This window comes from Mchenga conophoros, linkage group LG7 (assembly GCF_057382185.1).
Source record: "Mchenga conophoros isolate Kocher_MC1m ecotype Shallow Benthic linkage group LG7, M_conophoros_male_GT1.1, whole genome shotgun sequence".
NCBI lineage: Eukaryota > Metazoa > Chordata > Actinopteri > Cichliformes > Cichlidae > Mchenga > Mchenga conophoros.
The window spans coordinates 65,955,087-65,976,229 of NC_140532.1; the positions used below are offsets into that span (position 1 = coordinate 65,955,087).

The window sequence follows — 21,143 nt, forward strand, 5'->3', positions numbered from 1 at the left end:
TAAGCCTCTACACTAACATGGTGGGTATTACCACTGTGTGTCTGTAAGTGCAGCCATCACACACACATACAAACATTGTAGCATAGTTCACTTCAGTTGAGTTTGTCCTGTGATCAGTGTTGGTCAAGTTACTTGAAAAAAGTAATTAGTTACTAAAAACTGATTACTTCTCCCAAAAAAGTAATTTATTGATTACTTATTTTCAAAAGTAATTAGTTACTTAGTTACTTTTTAAAAACATGATACACAACCTGAATACGTAATAAAGCAACAGACCTTTCAGACCAATTCTACTTTTTCTGCATAATCCATCATTTAAAATGTAATCAAATGGAAAAGTCTCTTTTTAAAACTTGTTCTATTAGTTTTAATCTTTTAACTTTATGCATCAAGCAAAAATTAAATTATATGCACCAGTCTTTGACTGGAAGAAATTGTTTAACATTTCAACCTATTTCCTGCAGATTCCAGCACATAAAATAAAACAATGGTTTGTGTTTACACTCAGTCTTTCAAATAGATGCGAGTAAAATGAATAAAATCAAAGACTCAGCAGCACTGAGTCCTGTCGCTCTTAAATCTATTGTCACCTGTTTAGCAGGAGTGGGACGGGTGGAGGTTTGCCCGGTGCAGCAGCCGTCATGTCAGTGGGGGGATCCGGGGGTTTCTCTGTGAATGTCACATTCCCGTGTTTGCTCAGATTTGAAGTTTAATTTTTCGCTGTAGAAAGAAGTTTTCTTCCCACGCAGTGAACAGCAGACGCTAATGTTTTTGTCACTTTTTACGGAATCAAACTCAAAGTAATGTCAGTACTTCCACGCTGTAAACGCTGCATGGTCGTACTCTGTCCTGCACTCCATATTATCCACTGGTGTTCTGCACGTTGTCATGAGACACTCTCACAAACAAAATCATGACGGTAACACAGCGTGCTTACGGGAAAGTAGCAGTAATCTAATTACTTTTTTTGCAATAGTGATCCCTTACATTACTTGTTAGTTGAAAAAGTAATCAGATTACAGTAAGCCGATCCTTGTAACTACACAGCACTTTAGCTGTTACTTGTAACTAGGGCTGCCACGATTAGTCGACTAGTCACGATTACGTCGACTATCAAAATCGTCGACGACTGATTTAATAGTCGACGCGTCGTTTGAAGCTTTGTAAGATCCTGAAAAACGCAGGAATAAGTAGCAGGATTTAAGAGTGTAATAACGGACTGAAACAGAAGATGGCAGCATTGCATGTACAAGGATGCCAGCTGCCGTTAAACCCCGAAGAAGAAGAAGCAGCGTCCCAGAATTCATAGCGCAGCCCAGCGCAGTTTCCAACAATGGTGGCAGCTAGTTAGTTTTAATATTGCTCTTATTATTCTTTCTGGGTCACAAAATAAACGTTTAACATATTTTCAGGCGAGAATGTAGCTGTGTAAACCTCAAATATCTGCTCAGTTTATCAAGACACCGCATATTTTCAAAAGCGCTCCGACGTTTTCGGAGACGTCTGTTACCCACTAGCTCGATAGTTAGCCGGGGGCTAGGCTAACTAGAGCCGTGAGAACACCGGACTCCCGGCAAATTGTTTTCAAACCCACCGCCGTCTTTCGCTACTCAGGTTAAACATGATATATGAGTCACTTAGATAACTTAAAAATGTAATTGTTTGGCTTTTTTTAGTATTTTATTTGTTCCTGAGTAAATCGGTTTGGCTGAGATTAAAGTTATAGTTTTTACACAGCTGAATAAACTTCAAGCAGACAGCTGATCATCAGAAGTGTGAGATGCTCGAGAATTTACTCCGGTGTCCTGTTATATTTTAGACAGCAAGGAGTTTATTAAACTTCACCGAAACAATCTGCAAATTTCATTAAAATTTAATAAACTATCATCTTGTCTCTATTCTTAGTTAGCACAGACCTTAAACAGTTAAAGCTGTAAGCTAATGATAGTTATATAAGAGCAGATGCTGCTGGTGCAATAAGCTGTACGTTTTACCTCCAATGGATGATGATCTGATTAGTCGACTAATCGCAAAAATAATCAGTGACTAGTTGACTATCAAAATAATCGTTTGTGGCAGCCCTACTTGTAACGCGTTACTGCCCATCTCTGCCTGTGATTAAGTTGAACTTTTGCTGGCACTGAAACCTCAGTGTTCACACACATTTGCCTCCATCCTGGATAACTCCTGCGCACATGTCAGTGTAAAGGTAATATCTGAAAATGAAACTTTGCCATGATGTTGGTAACAAACGTAATAAAAACTGTTCTTTTCAAGCAGCTGGTGCACACAAAGGTTACAGAGTTTCTCCATCACTGTGCATGTGCATTTCGAGATTCATTTACGCGCTAATTAAAGATGAATTTCTTTATATTTTACTATATGGTAGTAATATTAGTAAAACGCATGACACCGACAGATCTAAATATTGTTAGGCTGTGGAGGTTTGTGTGAACAGAGTGGTCTGTATTATTATTTGGGTCCAACCCTGCTTTGGTGCTTTGATCAGCTCTAATCCCCGTCATATTAAACACATTCACATATGGAGAGCATGCTTGTAGGGTTACCATGATATGCAACACAGAACTGTGGAACAACACAGAAATGTTCCGTGTAAGTTAGCAGATACACACTTCAGAAAAAGCACTGCAGCCTGAAACTCCAGAGAAATATGTATTCTTTTATTTGATTGAGACACCTTTGCACCACATTGATTTAATTAAAGATTTATTGAACTAGATTATTATTTGCCACAATAACAACTGAGTTATGCAGTTTGGCTAAAGTCCTGTGTAGTTAGTGCCGTGTGAATCACAGTGATTACAACTCAGCCGGAGGAGGGAGGAAGAACATGTGAACCAAAAGTCAGGTCAACGGTTTTATAGTTGAGAAACATTAGACATGAGGCCAGGGCGAGCCAATAGAAAACAAAGAAGCATTTCATAATTTAATGAGAACCCTATTACAAAAATATGTTTAACACTGGAGAGCAAAGTTGCTGTTGACACATTTTACTGTGAGGCTAAAGCAAATGTTAACTTGTTGGTGGAGGAAAGGTTAGATTGCTTCTTCCAAGTAACAAGTTTGAGATGAAACAAGCACAGTAAACTCTGCATGCCCATTTGAAAGAGAACTCGCTCAGGCAATAAAATCATTTCTGTTCAGTTTTCAGCATTTGTAAATTTTGCACTCACTTTCCTTGGACGTCTTCGTGGGCCGACCTGAAACCCTTTCATATAAATATGAGTCCATTTTGCTGCTCTGTCCTGTACGATGGATTATTAAACAGAACAGTGATTCAACCTGATGAAAGCTTCTACATTTAATGTTCTAAACACACCAACGGTCTGGTGGGTGTTTCTGCTCTGTCAGACAGGAAGTGATGCCTTCTCTTCTGCTTTGTTTGGATTCAATAAAAGGAAAAAATCAGTCCTGACCAAGGAAACATGCATTACCTTTATGGCTGGTAGAAAGAAAAAGAGTGAAGGAAGAGGACAGATTAAAGAGATTTTGACAATAAGAATAGAAATGTGAAGAACAATGTGTGACATGACAACAATCGAAAATGATTTAAGGGTTAGACTGTTTTTATTTCTTAGAATACACAGAGACAAAAAAAACAGAAAAGGAAAAACAACCTCAGAAACAGAAAGGACTTAAAATGACACAAAACAACAAAGATGTGAAAACAACCACAGACACAGTGATCACAAAATGTCCACAAAGAGACAAAAAAAAATGCAAAACCACTTGAAACTGATGTAAAACAAACGCAAAGACAAAGACAGGGACCTGAAAAAGACACAAAAAAGTCAGACATCAAACAACCACACACTGACCAAAGTTAGCTGCCAAATAAAGACATGCAGATGGATGAAATAATGTGATAAGAAGTTAAAATGAGTGAAACAATTACAAAAAAAGACGAGTACAAACATAAGCTCAAAAAGCAAATGCAAAACAGATGAGCAAAAGAAAACTACCAGATTTAGTCTCAGAATGACCCACACACCAAAATGAGACAAAAATTGACCAAAAAAAGACAAAAAAGGACGTCATAGACAAACAAAAAGACCACAATGATGTACAAAACACATAAAAAGCCATAAAGAAACACAAAACTAGACACAGAAGATACACAAAAACAAACACAACGGTATGCAAAATGAGGCAAGATGCATTTATGGAAACACAGAGCCGCAAACCACATGGTGGGATGATTAGTGCGGTTTTGTGGGGTTTTTCCGTCTGCGCTGCTCTTCTGGACGGAGTCACGAATCCAGTCACGATTTTATTCAATCTAAAGACGATGTCACTTTGACTGAAGGATGACATAAAGGACAATGACGAGCTCCATTCAAAAGAAATGTGTCACATAGTTGCTCTGATGAGCAAATCCTGCATAGTCCACAATCCTAAAGCCTCTCACAGGAAGGGACTGGAAGCCACCTCCAGGTCCCTGCTGCAGAGTTCAGCCCGGTGCCAATGCTGGCTCCGTGCATGTTAAAGATCTGTGACCACGGCCCATCAGCAAAGTTTGTTTTCTCGCATAATATATAGAAGCGACAGGATTTCCCTTTTGTCTGAGTTGCTTTCTCAGGAGGATCTCTTACTGTTCAAACACTCACAGACACCATCAGATAACCAACATTTATTAATCTGCTTTGTTTTCAGAAGACTTTGGAAATCGCTGGAGGACGAGGAACCAGCGGAGCCAATTACGCTGGTTTATGTGTCGGTATGAAACGCACCCAGACCTCGGAGAGCCCGAGCGTCGAGTCCAGTCACTCCTCTTCTTTCCACTCCTCTCTCGCCATCTTTCCCTTCTGAGGTTTTCATCATGTTTTATTTACACGTCCGACCAAAAGAATCCTATACACAGGAAATGCTTGTGATTGTGAGTTCCTCTCCTCAAATGTGGGCAAGTTTATTTATTTCAAGCAAACATTCCTGATTTGCACAGCGCTAGCCTCAAACAGTGCAGCTTTTTCAGCGGAGTGTGAGTCTGAGCGGCGGGCCTATATTTAGACATGGCTGCTCTGTGTTTGTAATGATGCTGTCAGCACAGCGCTCTGATTTCCTGCAGGTGTCATTCTACAACAAGTCGCTCACAGACCCTCGTTTGGGACTTTCAGCACCATCAGACCTTAAAAGGCTTCTCATTAGCTATTTATGACTCCCGGTCCAGAGCAAACGCAGGGTTGTTATTCAGCTGTTAGCATTAGCGGTGAAACCAGGAAACACAAGCTGTGTCTGTACGTTAAACTCGTCACTTCTTCCAGGTAAGCTGAGCCCTGCTGAGAAGTAAATCCAGAAAATACGGCCTCTGTCACCGCCGTGACGTTCCTTGCACCCACGCCACGCGCAGCTGTTGTAGGTAGAAGTTATCAGCTAATGCTAGCAAGCTTGGTTATCAAGCTACGATCATAAACTGTTTGGGGGCAACACGCGGACACAAATACCTGCACCTCACAGCAAGTCATTTTATTTGTCAGATAATTCAGTAAAATGGTCCAAAAGGCTCCGGCAGCACAAACACCTTCAGGACATTCAGTTCAGTGACTCGATGTAGTTTTTAATCCAGGCTGTAAATGTCTTTATTTCTGCTGTAAACATGAACATGTTACACGGGAGTTGCCTCATTTTTGAGAAGACGGCCTCAAGTGGACATTCGAGGAACTGCAGTCTTTGGCACTTACATGACCTTGTTGCTCCTGCAGGTATGAAGCCAGTGACTACGGTCAGTGCACAGTGAAGAAGACTTATGAGGTGATATTTCACAATAATTCTAACCTTATTTTAAATCTTAGATGTTTGCACGTGAGGTGTTTTATTTTTTAAAGGCGGGAATGCTAAATACACTTTGTTTCAGTCTAACATGGATAAAATCAGGCTGCAAGGATGAGAGATACTTGTGAGAAGTTTGAAATACAAGAAGTCTCTTTGTCTCCATAATTTAAAACGCTTCAGCAATAAATGACACTTTTGTTTCAAAAGCTGTAAATTTTCAAGTGAATAGCAACCTTATAAAAACGAGTGCGTCAGCCACACGTCACCCAGCAGACAGGAAGCAGGACAAATGCTGCGTCCAGCTTAGTCACTGTCGTACCATCTCTGAGTGCGCTACGGACTGAAGCGTTTAGAAAATCAAGCAGGTTGCATTTTAATAACCGATTGCAATCATGGCAGAAATGTGTTCGTTTCCAAACACTTTCCAGGATGTGTTATATTAGAAACCCCCCCCCCCCCTCCCCCCAACCACACACACACCAGAAAACGCCCTTCATTTTCTGTCATTAAAAAAAAAATACAGATCAAAGTTATTATGTTACAAATTGCAGGATTGCAAAGGACTGGTGTCCTTATTATCTCCACAGAGGGGTGGAGATAACAGGGCTGATTCTTCTTCTATAAGTTTACTCAAAAAGTTCTTGATGCATTTGAACATCTGAAGCTGCTTTTGGAGAAATGTAGAAGTGATTAACTTTTGTTGTTGATCCAGATCCAGATTTAATTATTTTTGGAAGAATTCCTCCATTGAGAGAGCGCTCAAAATTTCTTGAATTGAAAGAAGAGAAAGTGGAAGAAATCATTTTGATATTCCTGAGGAAACAGTCACACTCCAGCCCGGATCTGTCTGGATGCAAGGAGGGAATTTACAGCCTGATGCAGACTGCTCCAGCTTGTGTATTAATGGAGCAAACAGACATAAGATAGATTGCAACAAATGATGATAATTGTTTTGTATAAATATAGAATTAAATAAACATGAGGCTGTGTGTTACATAATTCTATATGAACACATGAGCATGAATAAAATAGCTGGAGTGTGTTGAGCTGTTAGTTATGTGAATGCTTCAGCGTGTCGTTGCGTTTACCTGCATGGAATCACAGCTGCTGGTTTGGAGAGGAGTCATAAGTCATAAGTATTTTACACTTTTATGATTTAGTATTAATATTTCAGCTTTATGGTGAGAATTTGTTTTGTTCATTTGCCTTTCGTGCTGTTTGAAGTTTTAGCTTTAACTCTTAATGTAATAATATAAATGAGAAAAAGGTACCAGAATTAAAAAATACAAAAAGTTTAAACATGAGAAAATTATTATATAGGATTATTACTGTTTTTGTTGTTTGGTTCCTTTGAGATTTAGATTTTTTTATTATTATTTACTGTGATTTTTACAAACTCATTCTTGATGTGGAAACAGTTGAACCAAAAAACGTGTTTCTAAATGTTGTTTGCAGGTGACCTCAGACATGGTTAAAGGCCCAAGGAAAGCTGATAAATGGACGTTGAGTTTAGGTCATGGTCAGCGCTGCAAACAATAAAAACATGCCGTTTCTTTTTGTAGTCCTAGATTTGGTGAATTTGACAGCTGCAGCTGAAACTCTGGATTATGTGAACTTCAGTAAAACAAAGATTTTCCCCATTTTCACTGACGGATGGTTCCTGGTTTTCTGGGTGTTGATTAAAACACACTTTGAAACACAAACTTAAACAAATAAGCTCAGCAGAAAATAAAGCACTTAAGGTCTATGTATTTAACCTAAACTGTGCTAATATATCATCATCATTAGGCTGAAATGATAAGTAAACTGTGGACTTTTGGGGGCGCCTGGGGGACCTGGTGTTGCCACCTTGCACAGGGTGTACCATATGACTGATTGCACTGATTTAAGCAGGTATTTAGGAGAACACCTTCACACACAGATCTGTGTGGCTGTGCCAAATATATCCACACGTACAGTATGTATAAATACTGGTAAATTACTTTAAGCTTCACCTTCACAAGGTCACCATCCAGCCTGGACTGCTCTATAATCAAACCCTTTGTGGGCAAAAGCTGAAACCGCTGGTTCCAAACATAAAATGATCTAAATGCTTCAGACTCTGGATGAATGCTGGATGTGGAAGAAACTATATGGATGTGTCTCTTACTGATCATAATCATGATCTACAATTGTTTTCTGTGCTCGGCACTGTTCATATGAATGCTTCCTCCTCCACCTGGAAGCCTTTTGATTCCTTTTATCACATCGCACTGCATTTCATTGCGGTCGATAATCTTTTCTCACCGTATGAAATGCAAAGGTGGGCCGGTCCTCCTCAACAAATACCAGGGAGCAGCACAGCATGATGTTTATTTATAAAGCTGCCCTCCAAAAACTGCCCGGCTGCCTGTGCTCTCTCATTCCACTGAAATAAAGCACCATCACCGCACATTCTTACTGCCGCTCAACTTGGAAAAACATGATTTAAATACTTTGCTGTGTTCACAAATATGAAGTTACATTCTCTGGTTTCCCCAGAACATTTTCATGTTTTTTTATTAATTGAATTTTTATGAATTCTGTAAATGCACAATGTATCTCTCTGTTCTCAAACGGTACATGTTTTTGATTTCAATGAAACTTTGTTATAATTTTTTAGATAAGCATCAACTTTTAATAATGGAATGTCTGTCTGTCCTTAAACTACAAGGCAGTGTCCAGTTTTTCAGTTCTGTTGCTGCTGATGTTTCCGTTGGTGAAAGCCCTGATATGGGTTTTATTTCATTTTTTAAACTCATAAACTTTAATGAAAATGAACAAAACCAAACACGTCGTCTCATTTTTCTTAAAACAACGGGGGGGAAACAAAGGTGCAGTTTTCCAGCAGTGTTTCTATTTATTCTTTCGTACCACAATTTAAAATAAATCACGTCAACATTTTTGGCTAAATTTTATTTTGCAGTAAAATAAATGTTCAAATCCAGAGCAGAGTGGAAAATAATAATAGGTTTTGGTTACATCATTACTGAGTACTAAACTTCATATTGTACGGCATCTTCAGGCCCAGTCACGACAATTAAAATTCTTTTTTAAATTACGCACTGTTCTTGCTTTATGGGGTTTCACCATCATGAGTAAAGTGTAGCATATGAGAATATCCGTAAATATTTACATGGCAGGGACGACATCCTTTTATTGTACTGAGCATTATGTTTTGTGCAGCCATAATTTCTGAGGAGCAACAGATTTGGGAGGAAAAAACTGAATATAATCACAAACCTGAAAATGACGCATGCGTAAAGATGAAGATAAAAGTCTTCTTGACGCTCTTTGTTCATTTTTGTCCGAACTTTAAAGTAGATGATGGCAGAGATCTTGTTTCGTGTCTCTGCGTGTAAAGCTAAACACAGACTTTACACTTTTACGCGTTTGGTGCGTAAAACGCACGAAAGTCTGCCGGTCATTTAAAATGCAGCACTTTGTCAGGGTAGGACAGCGACAAGTAAGAGCAGAAAGGGAATCCCATCTGATACAACTGATGCTGACGCGCGCCGAGGACCACGGACGCGCTGAAAGCCGGATTTTGGCCCTGTGCGCATGTCTCGGCCGGCAGGCCGAGGATGCTGCCTCGTATTTCGTCCTCGCTCTTCGCTAAAATACTGTCTATGCTGAAACCTTTGGATTTGTCCCTGCTCAGTGTGTTCCCCTTCGGCCTGTCTGGCGCAGGTACGGCCAAGTTTGTGTTTCCTGCGCAGCTGACGGTGCAGAGAGGACCTCTTTCTCTTTGGCTGAACGCAGACTTCCTCTCCTCTGATTTCGGGTCAAGGGTGTCGTCTGGGAGATGAGCGTCGTCCGTCCACAGCGCAGCGCGTTTCGGCGCGGAGCACGGCTCGGGCTGTGGGGCGTGAAGCTCCCTGCCGGCGGCCTGACTGCTGTGTTGGTTGGGGGGCACTTTAAGTCTCTGCGTGGAGGGGCTCTGCGGCTGTTCCGCGTGATTCAACTCGCCAAGAATATGTTTCCTGTCTGCGGGCGTCCTCGCCTCCTCCTCCTCATCCCTCGCGGGTGCTTCTGTTACCCTCGAGCCAGCTTGATGTTTCGGGGAGGTCTGAGGGTCCCTAGGTTGCCCGGGGGCCTTGGTGCGCTTGTGCCCGGTGGCCTTGGAGTCCAGAGCCTCCTGCTGACACTTCGCCTTCCTCTTCCTCCGGCGGTAGTTGCCGTTTTCAAACATATCCAGACACTTGGTGTCCAACGTCCAGTAGCTGCCTTTGCCCGGCCGGCCCTTCTCCCGGGGCACCTTGATGAAGCAGTCGTTCAGGGACAAGTTGTGACGGATCGAGTTCTGCCAGCCCTGTTTGTTGTCGTGATAGAAGGGGAATCGGTCCATGATGAACTGGTAGATGCCGCTGAGCGTGGCGCGCTGCTCCGGTGCGCTCTTGATGGCCATGGCGATGAGCGCGATGTAGCTGTAGGGCGGCTTCTGCGGGGGCTCCTGGCGGGCCGGCACGAAGCTCAGGGCGGTGGGCACGACCCCGCCGCTGTCGCCTCCGTACAGGTAGATCAGCGGGGGGGCGGACAGGCTCAAAGCCGAAGATGTCACACCGAGCGACGGCAGACGGCCGTGGTAGAGAGTCATGACGGCGGGAAAGCCGCAGTGTGTCCCGGGGAAAGTTGAGCCTGCTCCCGCAGCTCCACTCCTCCACTGACTGACTCTCCAGCCTCATGAGGGCCCCAGAAAAATGTTAATAATTGTTGTACGTTTGCTGTGTTATGTTGACTTTGCACTGGGAAATAAATTGTCCATCATAAACAGTCGGTGCTGCTCTTAGCCCACCCACATTAATTAAAATTTCATTGCGCTGAAACTCCCTCATGTCCCCCTCCTCTGCCCAACAACCAATGAGGTGCCGGGTTATTCCCTCATCTGTTTATAGAATTAGTCGCTTGATAAGTCTGCCCACCCAGGTTGAATCAAGCTGTGTTTATTTGGAAAAATTTCCGGGCACCCAATACATAAACGCACTGATGTGCTGTTTGAAATATCACGTCCACCCCTGACGCTCAGAGTTGCTCACACAGAGAGAACAAGCAAACATTGCCGAGTCCTTTCTGGGAGTTGCTGTGAGTTCACTCGAATGAAAACAAAGTGTATAAAAGGGAAAATAACTTAAACAATTTCTCTTCACTCGTGTCAGACTCTCGTTTTGCTTCCAGTCCAACACAAATGACGCAGAGGGAACATTTCTGCAGCAAACTTCATTTCAAAGAATATCTGAGCGCATAAATCAGGCATGGCTGACAGTATAATAATAATGATCAGCTTAACAGGAATATAAGTACTTCAGGCTGACAGCTGCTCTAAAACGATTGACTGGGTTTTGTAGGTGGTGGCGTTAAAAAAAACAATTATATGATTAGCTCAAAATTTGCAACTTATTGCGATCAGCTAATGTTGAGATTATTTTTATTAAAACATTTCTTGATACCAAGCAGTAAGGTACAAAGACAATATTATTTTTATTTTTTTATTGATTGAAAGATGACACAAGAACATGCGGGCATGCTTACACAAACAATGCATAAACCTAGGGACCTTAATATATTACAAGATTAACTTATTACACAAATATACAAATCGCATTTCCCAAAAAGAAAAGGAACAAATTATTTTAATTTGCCTTTGTAATGTGTTCAGTTTTCAGTCCACTGTCGATTCTTCCAGTTCATGTCTGTCTTGTATAAAACCAGGGGCGATTCTAGAACCAAACTTTTAGGGGGCTCAGCCCCGGTCATATTGTCATGCATGCAGTGCCTGGCAGTTAATATAAACAGCACATGATTGCAAATGTAGTCAGCTTTTTTCACATTTGCAAGCTTCATTTCAACGAATCGTGACAATGTTACCATCAAAACAAGCGTAATTACTTAGATCTGGGTCTAAAACTAATTCAGTATGAATAATCGCACATTTCAAAATTATACACCAGTTTTATCTCGTACCCTTTATTTACCAAACCTGAGGCAAAGGCTCAATCATGCTGACCAGAGCTTTCTAAAGTAAGTTAAAGCTGCTGTTGAACATTGACAGATCACATCCTCTGACTTACTCTCACCTGCACTTGGAGCTGTAAACGAACACTGAAGCTCAATTCGACCAAAATAGGAATAAAAATCGTTAACAAACTAAAATTATGAAGTACACCAGCTCCTTGGGTGGTAACTAGTGATGTGTCAGCAAACTAATGGCCCTAAAGAAACATTATAAGAGTTTGTGAAATGACCTCTTCATTTTCTTTCTGCCACAGCAACAAAAACCTCCCCCCAAAAAGTCGTATTTATTCCTGACAAACCTGCTGTTGAAGCAGCAGCACCTGTGTGTGAGTGCACTGTAACATCATTACAGCAGCAACACCGGACATTTAAACCTGTTTTTATTGGATCCTGTCTCCAGTAGACCAGCTGCCAAAATATAATATCAGAAGACATATAAGATACATTGTTATTATTGCTACTCCTTCTATTCTATTTTAATGGGTGGTATGATCAAATGTAGGGGTGCCTGAGTGTCCCAAAAAACATCTAAACTCACCTAAGGTAAAACTAAATTTAAAGCTCCGTGTTTGGTGAAGCCGCAAAACTCCAACGCTCGATAAAGTGTTAATAGCTACAGAAGTTAGCAAAACACGATAAACATCTGGCAGGCTAAAAGATGGGCGTGGCTTCGGGATCTGACGTTATAGAATGACCAGCAGGGGGCGACCCCCACCACCACCTCCAGTGCCAACCTCCCCACGTCAAGACTTTGTTATGTTAAATAATAATTTTAAATAAATGTGATGTTAAAAGATGATTTTGTTTTGTACCAATAAATAGTTGGTTTTGAAACATGTTAACATATTATGAATATTTTTACAGGTATTTGATCCATGTCAGGTCGCAGAAAAGCCGGTGCCGACCCCTGGAAAGATCAATGGTGCATCTCAGGGGCAACACAGAGACAGGCATCACACTCTGACATGATCCGACACTTGTTTGTCTTTCCTGAACAACTTTGCTTTTAAACTGAACTCCTTCCTGGGAGAATGGATCTTAATTTGCTTCTGCTAACAATCGTCAACTTTAATAGCAGGAAATGAACTCGGCATATCATTCTTTTCCGTCTCTGTGTTTTTGCCACATTTTCCAAGTAACTCATGTATTTAAGAACAGCATAATAAAACTGGAAATTCTGCTTTTCGTGTGCCACTCCAATATTTTTAGTGGCCCTCATATGGCCACCCCAATGAAAAAATTCCGGAGGCGCCCCCGATTCTGTTTCACATTTCTGATTATTTAAGTTCATCACTGTATTTTCAGCCTTATCATTAATATTCTTTTTTACATTCAGGTACATGTATTTCCTTTAAAATTCTAAATTTTGTAGCTAAGTGATAATTTTAACAAGTGAGTCTCTTTTTGACATGAAGTAAAATGTAAATTTTGTAGTTCATCTTCTGGAAATTATCATTTCAACGTGTCAGACATCCGTCATCAGTTTAAGGAGGCCGGTGTAGGAGAACCACGGCTCGCTGTTCTCAGTCATTATGAGGTCTCCTTCACACCTTCCTCTGACCTCATAGGGTTTTCCATCAAGGAAACACTGATTAGGAAAAGGATGTGGGAAGATTTTTGTATCTTCTTTTCTTATTTCATTTATTTCTTTGTTTTGTTTTGTTTTGTTTTTCAGTATCTGACTATGACCCAAGACCCACGTGAAAGTCAGCCTTCAAAGTAAAACAGGAAGTAACCAAACGCTCACACTAAACATGAAGATAAGGGGAGGTGAACACAACGCTCAATGAAAATTTCTAATTATATAATAATGGATAAAGAGTGTATTAATTTAAAAAAATCTGAAGGGCTCAGAGAATTAAAATAGCAACGTATAATCATATAAAACAATTGTGTAAGTACTGAAATGTCTCCTACAGATGTGACCAAATCAACTCTCTGCTCTGTGGAAAAGTTCTGAATGAATATTTGTTTTCACATCGACTGCAGCTTCTTCAGGTTCTTTTCTGACCGTGTCCGTATGAAAGTGGAACAAAATGAAACCCGACTTTAATTGTCCTTGGAGAAGCTTCGTGGAGCCACTCGGGACTGTATTGCCTTACAAGGACAACATGGACAGTGTATTATTTGTAGATGTGAGCATGATGCTTTATATTATGTATTTTCCTGTTTATAGGTCAGAGGAGGATTATAACAACTTTACAAGTGCGCACAGCTGGCTCCTGCTTACATTAAGGCCTTGGAGCTTTCAGTGGATAAACTCAGAAGTTGGTCTTTTCTCTGTTTCTCTCTGAGCAGACGGTGATTCATTAGCAAATTAAACTAAACTAACATGAAAGTATGAGACGAGTGCGGGCCATGGCGAGCGGGATTCAGGATCTGACATTTTAGTGGAAATTCTGCAGGACGCATTTTGATATCTACAACTTTATGTTCGAGCAGCAGATGCACGAGCATGATGTTTTATTGACAGTGATGTCACCCAGTCGCCCAGCTGTTACAACCTTTATTTGAGAGTTCACAAAAACAGCACTGTGTGTCCAAAGATCAGGAGCATTGACTCCCCAAACTCAGTGTTGTAGGGTCGCTTTATTAGAAACAGATTATTAGACGTGAGGTGCCAGAGCGCTGACTTGTTTTTCCTTTCTGATTGCTTTCTGCTTTCTTTACGATCTTTTCCATGTCAGGATTGTCCATGACACAGTTTCAGCCAGTCTCCCAGACCTGGATTAAGCCTAGTCCCAGACCAAAAAGAGATTCCAGTGATGATCTCAGACTGAGATTAGCTTTAATCTGTATTTATTTGGGTTTTTGTAAAGATTTATTCTAGTGCATTTTATCCTTCATTGCTGGAGAGAACAAGGGGAACAACATGCAGGAAATGGCTTGTGTTGCTATGTAGTTGCATGTTCATCTTTGCTATAATATTGGGTGTCTTTGCAGACACTTTGTATCTGTTCGCAGCGGTTTTTCACCTGTAGGCTGATGAAACTGAAGGACGAGAACAGAAAAAAACTAGAATGAATCTGCAGGAAGTCAAAAAGCACCTTAACGACCACAAGATTTCAGAAAACACATCTTCAGTGGACAATTCCAAACCACAGGGAGAGCAAAGACGGTAGAAATGACAAAGACTGAGGAGAATGACGCAGATGAAATACTCTTCTCAGCAGAGGAGTGAAATAAGGAGTGGGTGAAGTCAGTCAGTCACTAATGAGGGAAGGGAAAAAAGAATGGAAGCAAAAGCACTGAAAGCCACATGAAGATCTAACCTTCAAATTAAAACAGGAAGCAAGATGCCAAGACCTCACAGACGAGGAGGCTCACGAGAGAAGAAACCATTCAGCAAAACAAAAGCTGTTGTTTTTACACATAAAAAAAAATCGAAAGCTTTTAAAACTTCAAAATGAGAAAATGAAGCAAAGCTAATACAGGAAGCACCCAGAGAGGAGGCGCTGTCTCTTGCAGTATTTGCTTTGAAGGCTAGCACGGTGGCACGGTGGTCAGCACTGCCTCACAGCAAGAAGGTCCTGAGTTCAATTCCACCATCAGGCCGGGGCTTTCTGTGTGGAGTTTGCATGGGTTCCTCCCACTGTCCACAGACATGCAGTTTGTGGGGGTAGGTTAATTGATTAATCCAGATTGCCCATAGGTGGGAATGTGAATGGTTGTCTGTCTCTATATGTTAGCCCTGCAACAGACTGTCCAGGATGTAACCTGCCTCTCGCCCTATGACAGCTGGGATAGGCTCCAGCGACCCTGAAAAGGACAAGTGGATGGAAAAGTAAGTTTACATTTTCTTTTTAAACGTACTTTAAGAAGTTGTACTTTGTAGAGAGGGGGAGGAGAGGTCAGAGTTCAGATGTTACATAATATTTGGGCTTTTTGCCCATTGTTGACCAATAAATCATTAAGTTGACCTTGAAGACCTCAGTGGAGTTAAGCCACATTTTAAAGCACAGGTAGTGAACTCCAGTCCCCAAGAGCCGAAACTTTTAAATGTCTCCCTGCAACAACACACCTGGATAAAATTAGTAGGTCATTAGTAAGACCTGACTGCATGCTGAGGTGGCAGTTCAGCCATTTGATTCATGTTACAGCAGCTCATGAATGAATGAATATGATGCAATAAAAGTACTTTTAGAAGTGCATTTTTCCAAAAACTTACATTTATGTAAATTTACTTGAGCAAGGTTAGGGGTTGCCACCTCAGCATGCAGCCCAGTCTTGCTAATGACCTCCTAATTTTATTCAGGTGTGTTGCTGCAGGGAGACATTTAAAAGTGTCAGGACATCGGCCCTCGACGACTGGAGTTTGACATCTGTGTTTTAAAGGATTGTTAACACGCCCCCATTCTAAAAGGTCATTCGTTCAAAACACAATGACGCAAACACAAATGCTACCAAATACATAACCTCCTCGGTGGAGCTAATAAATACCAGGATGTGTTGTGTGTCTTTTCTAGTTACTTTGCATCTATTTGCAGTGTTGCATTTGTGTCATTTTCCTCACTTTAGACATTTTTGTGTTTTTGAAAAGAAAACGTGACCATTCTTTACACAGTGGTTATACAGAAACTGCTGTTAATCTTCCTTTTGTTCTTTCTTTCTTTCACAAATTGCTGTAAACCAAAATAAATTGTTTCTTTTCTCACCTCTTATTTGCTTATACGAGCAAAATGAGCTTTTTATGTCGTCTTCAGATAATTAAAAACAATCTAGAACACTCAGTAAAGTTTAAAAAAAGGTGTTGATAAAATGCAGTTTACTGAATGGTTGTGTGCATAGCCCTCTCACAGTTACAGCCTCTGGTTGTTTGTAGACACCAGGGGGAGACAGTTATCTCTTTTTCATCATTTCAGTCTCTTGGGGGTCACATTGCACCTTTTTCTGATCATTTTTACTCTGTTTACACTCATTGGTGCATCAGCTTCTGTTAATATTTCTCCTCACTTTGGTCATTTTGAGGCTTTTTGTGCACATCTCTTTTCAGTTTTCTCTGTACCAGGGCTCCTTGACTTCTTGTGCCTCTGGGTCTGTATCCTGTTCAGTCATCCTTTCCTCTGTTGAAACATCCCATCATCTGATTTATTTGGCACCTGTTAAAATGAACAAAAACTAACCTCTACTGTTTCCTGCCGAGTTGGTCCTCATGCACAGTGCGATGTTTGGAGAAAGTCAAACACAGCTTATCAGCACAAACATATACCGACTGTCAGCACGGTGGTGATGATTTGGGCACCTTGATGTCACTGAGTCGACCACAAACTCCTCTGTATGCCAAAGTATTCTAGAGGCTGATGTGAGCCCGTCTGTCCCACAGCTAAAGCTTAGACCAGAAGAATCGACCTGCTGTAAGGGCCCAGAGTCCAGACCTCAGCCTGACTGAGATGCTGTGGTGGGCCTTCAGATGGCTGAAGCCACGATGTAAAGAACAGTGGACCAAAATTCCTCCACGATGATGTGAGCTGTGGTCGTGCAAAAAATGATTGCTTCAGATTATTACTGTCAAAGGTGGTTCTACAAGCTGCTGAATTGTGGTGCTTACTTACTTAGTTGTGTATGTTATTTATTTATTGGTTGTTCTCATTTCCTTATTATCATAAACTGTTCAGTTCCTAAAACTTCCATACAATGGCAACATTGTTTTCTTCTTTGCCTTTTCTTTTAGTGACAGTAAATACTCACGTATAGGAGGCACAGCTCTGCAAAAACTCAGGTTTAGTCTCGACTGAGAGAAATGTGAACTCCCTCCTCTGCCTACCAGCATCACTTTGTGAGGTTTTGATTAGTTCACTTCACATTTTTTGCTTTGACGTGCGCATTACTGAACCGCTGCATCAGCTCGACTTTAACAAGCACGGTCTTCAGCGACACCTCCTGGACAAATAAAGAACAACTCTTTTACCTTTAACCAGGAAATCAGAATATTTGATCAGAAATAAACACGGAGTCTGATTTTCAGGATTATGAGCCTTCATACTGATGAAGAACATGAAATATGGCTGCATGAGAGCCTGGATCGATACTGAAAAGCTGCCAAGTTTAAAAGAAAGAAAAATATCTACTAATGCAGCTTTACTAGTTTTTTGTTTTCTACAAATATGATGACTTTGACTGAGGTTTGGGTCCAAGAATTCTACTGCAGGTGAGATAATAAAGCTGCTAACTGAGCTTCTACTGTTAATACTGCTCCAATCATCTCCACACTGAACAATGAAAAAACACAAAAGCACAGCTCCAACGATGCTCTGAGACATGAGGCGGTTCTATGGAGAAAACTACAAACATCCTTTTCATTCATCTGCCAAGTTTTATTTTTCTTTTATCAATTTTGTCTGAAAAACAGAAAACTGGGGGGGGGGGGGGGGGAGAGAGAGTTTAAAACGCAGATTTTTACTCAACTGTCACAAATATTCATTTATCAAAATGTGGAACAATCAAATATTTTACATTTTTGCTTTCATGGATAATCAAACAGCTGCTGATGACTTCTGACATCAAACTAATGTCAGCTGAATATTGCAGCGTGTGACATTTCCATTAATCACAGACAGGAAAGGTCTGAAATCACAAAAGAGAGCAAAGCCACAACCTCTGCACTTACAGAACATTTAACAGCAAATGATTGAAACGAGACTCCAAACGTGTTTTATTTGGACATTTTAGCATCTAGAGGCTGAGAAAATATTCATTTTTAACACAGCATGAAACACAAGCATGGTTTCACAGTGTGTGACGAGTTTGTGCATCGGTGTAAGCACGGCGTTCCTGCTCAGGTGTAAAGAAAACTGCCGTTTGGCTTTATTTCGGTCAGTAATTGTATTTATTGATGATTTAACATTGTTATTTGTGTAGAGCTCACCAAAAATTGTTAAACAAACATCGACCGTGTGTGCAAAACATTTTCGGTGCGGTGTCTTTGGCATTGCTGTCATGTGCTTTTGTGAAATGCAAACCTCTTCTGTTTGCAAATTTTTATACAAAATATCAGGAAAAAAATAAATCAAATTAAGTTTTAACTTCCTACAAGCCAAGGTGATGTCTTATATGCTCAATAAACCAAAATCAGATCAGTTTCTCATTAAATTAGGAAGCTCTGACTGAAACGCCAGCACTTTGTTTTTATTTTGTTCTTGGAAAATGAGGAAATCTTCATAAAAGCTAAATAAATAACAGCTGTAAATTCCCTCATCAGCTGATGTGGACCTTCGTTTGATAAACCAAACCATCCCAAACAGAAATGGCCATCAGAGCGGCCTGAGGACACCATCATAACCGACAAACTGAAGCAATACCAGAACAGAACTAAAGACAGACGAGAGGTAAACTAGGCCCGCTCACGCTACGTTTGCAGGATTGTCTGTCTGCTTTGGAGTCACGAGATACTTCACAGCCCAGTGCAGCAGAGATTCAGTCATTCTGAAGCGACTGAAGTCCTGCAGATTCTGTCCACACACGCGGTACGAGTAAGAGAACGGCCTGCCGTCGCGATGAACCTTTGGAATTTTTCTCGGGACACTCCCTGAAGCCCGTTTAGGACTGCTGCCGTCTTCGGCACTGGAGCCTCCTACCGAAGTGTCAAAGAGCCACGATGGAGGACTGCTGCTCAGCTCCGCCTCCTTGTCCTCCGCCAAGGTGGAGGTGTCGAGGGCTTCTGGTGTGGACTCGCTTTGCTTTCTCTTAACTTTTCCGTGTCTTGTCAAAGTTGTCTCCTCCCTTTCTCGGTCCACAGGTGGGAGGCTCTGCTGTGCTGTCCAGGTGCGATGATTTTCCATTTCTGGAGCAATCATGGAGCCTGAAGCTGAACAAGAGGAAGTGGCAGTGGTGGGGAGGGCAGTCAGCTGTTTCTGGTAGGGTGGGAAGTAGCTGGACTCCACCAGGTGGGCAGGAAGCTGCGTGCTGGTGGCGGGATCAGGCTTGGATTCTGCAGCAGAGGCGGGGTGCGGCGAGATGCTTGGTGTAGCTTCTGGAGATGCATCCGAAGAAGATGAGGAGATACAAGGAGGAGAAAATATGTTCCACGGGTTGGACAAAGGCTCGTCAGTCCCACCTGTGATCACATCCTCGTGGAGCAGGCTGTCCTCCATTGGAAGAGATGAGCTGTCACTGGATGCACAAACTCCTTGTACAGCTGCTGGTTGAACTATCTGCCAGTGTGTATCATCAACAGAGGGCTGCGTGGTCTCTGGAGGGTTGCAGACTTGCAGTATATTCTCCTCCTCCATCCTCTCTGTGCTGCTTTCAGCATTTTTTAGAGTCTGGACCTGCTGAGAGTCTTCTTCTGGGATAAGGAGATATTTCACAGGGACACTGAAACACTTCTCTCCCTTATATCTGATCCTGTCCACATCCCAGCGTGTGCTAGAGCAGGTCTGCGTGGAGTGACAGGTGGAGGTGGAGGGCTGCAGGCTCGCGGCGCGTCCCCTTGTCAGCTTCTCCCTGACGTCCTCCAGCACAGCCTGCAGACAGTCGTGCTGCCACTCTCCCAGCAGCTGGGATAGGTCAAATTCACACTGGCTCTTCTGAGAGTCCTCCTGACCCAGCAGAGCTCTCCACGTTTTACAGATCTTCATCCTGACAGAGGACAGGGTGGTGCAGCAGGGAGTGTTGTCTTTAACTGGACCTGCTGCGGTTGTAGCTAGTTCTCCGACTGATAGGAAGAACCTGCATTTAGTCTGTTCTGAGGCCATGTGGAACTGCAGCCGGTAGTCCTGGATGCAAACCGTGCTGTTGAGTAGGCTGCTGAAGCACTCACGGTCCTCCTGCTCCTGCAGATGCTCCCAGGCTGACGCCGTGAGGACGGCTGGGATCTGGAGTACCCCATCAGACAGGAAGAGCAACCCGGTGGGGCCCTCGGTGTTCCCCGCCTGGGACTGGGACATCTGACCCACACCGATGACATGAGCCTTCAACCTGCTGCCCACCTCCTCCTGCTGCTCTTCCTGGCTGCCGTAGCTCAAGATGAGCCGCTCTATCCATGGAGACAGTCTGTTCCGCGGAAGCCGAGGCATGTCCGGAGTTTTAAACCGTACCGCAGAACAGTTACGAGACTCAGTCAGAAGAACACTCCCACCACATCCTCACTGTAGTGACAACTTTAGCAGGGACTCGGTGAAGTCCACACACTCGTCTCTCGCAATGTCGCCATTTATATTTTAGCCACGTTAGCTGGACACTCGCTTAGCTTAAATATTTGATCAGCGTTGTAACCTCTGTGCACTTCCGCTCTGCGCGTGTCTGCAGTCATGGCGGCGACAGTCAAGTTACCGACAGAGAACAGCAGCTCCTTCAACATAAAAGCGCAAAAGTTAATCGTTTTA

General features: G+C 42.0%; 2 protein-coding genes and 1 long non-coding RNA gene across 3 annotated transcripts; 1 reads left to right on the plus strand and 2 right to left on the minus strand.

The window, feature by feature from the left end:
* Positions 1-753: 753 nt before the first annotated feature.
* On the plus strand, positions 754-8,578 carry LOC146571606 (uncharacterized). Its single transcript, XR_014893146.1, has 3 exons — positions 754-5,282; positions 5,721-5,769; positions 6,503-8,578. It is a non-coding gene; the product is annotated as an uncharacterized LOC146571606 (long non-coding RNA).
* A 109-nt stretch (positions 8,579-8,687) lies between these two features.
* foxl1 (forkhead box L1) lies at positions 8,688-10,647 on the minus strand. Its single transcript, XM_085281321.1, has one exon. It carries the CDS (start codon positions 10,403-10,405, stop codon positions 9,233-9,235), a length of 1,173 nt encoding a protein of 390 aa, XP_085137447.1. The 5' UTR covers positions 10,406-10,647; the 3' UTR covers positions 8,688-9,232.
* Positions 10,648-18,113: 7,466 nt separating this feature from the next.
* On the minus strand, positions 18,114-21,141 carry acd (ACD shelterin complex subunit and telomerase recruitment factor). The gene has a single exon (XM_085280866.1). It carries the CDS (start codon positions 20,832-20,834, stop codon positions 19,161-19,163), a length of 1,674 nt encoding a protein of 557 aa, XP_085136992.1. The 5' UTR covers positions 20,835-21,141; the 3' UTR covers positions 18,114-19,160.
* Between the last annotated feature and the right edge of the window lie 2 nt (positions 21,142-21,143).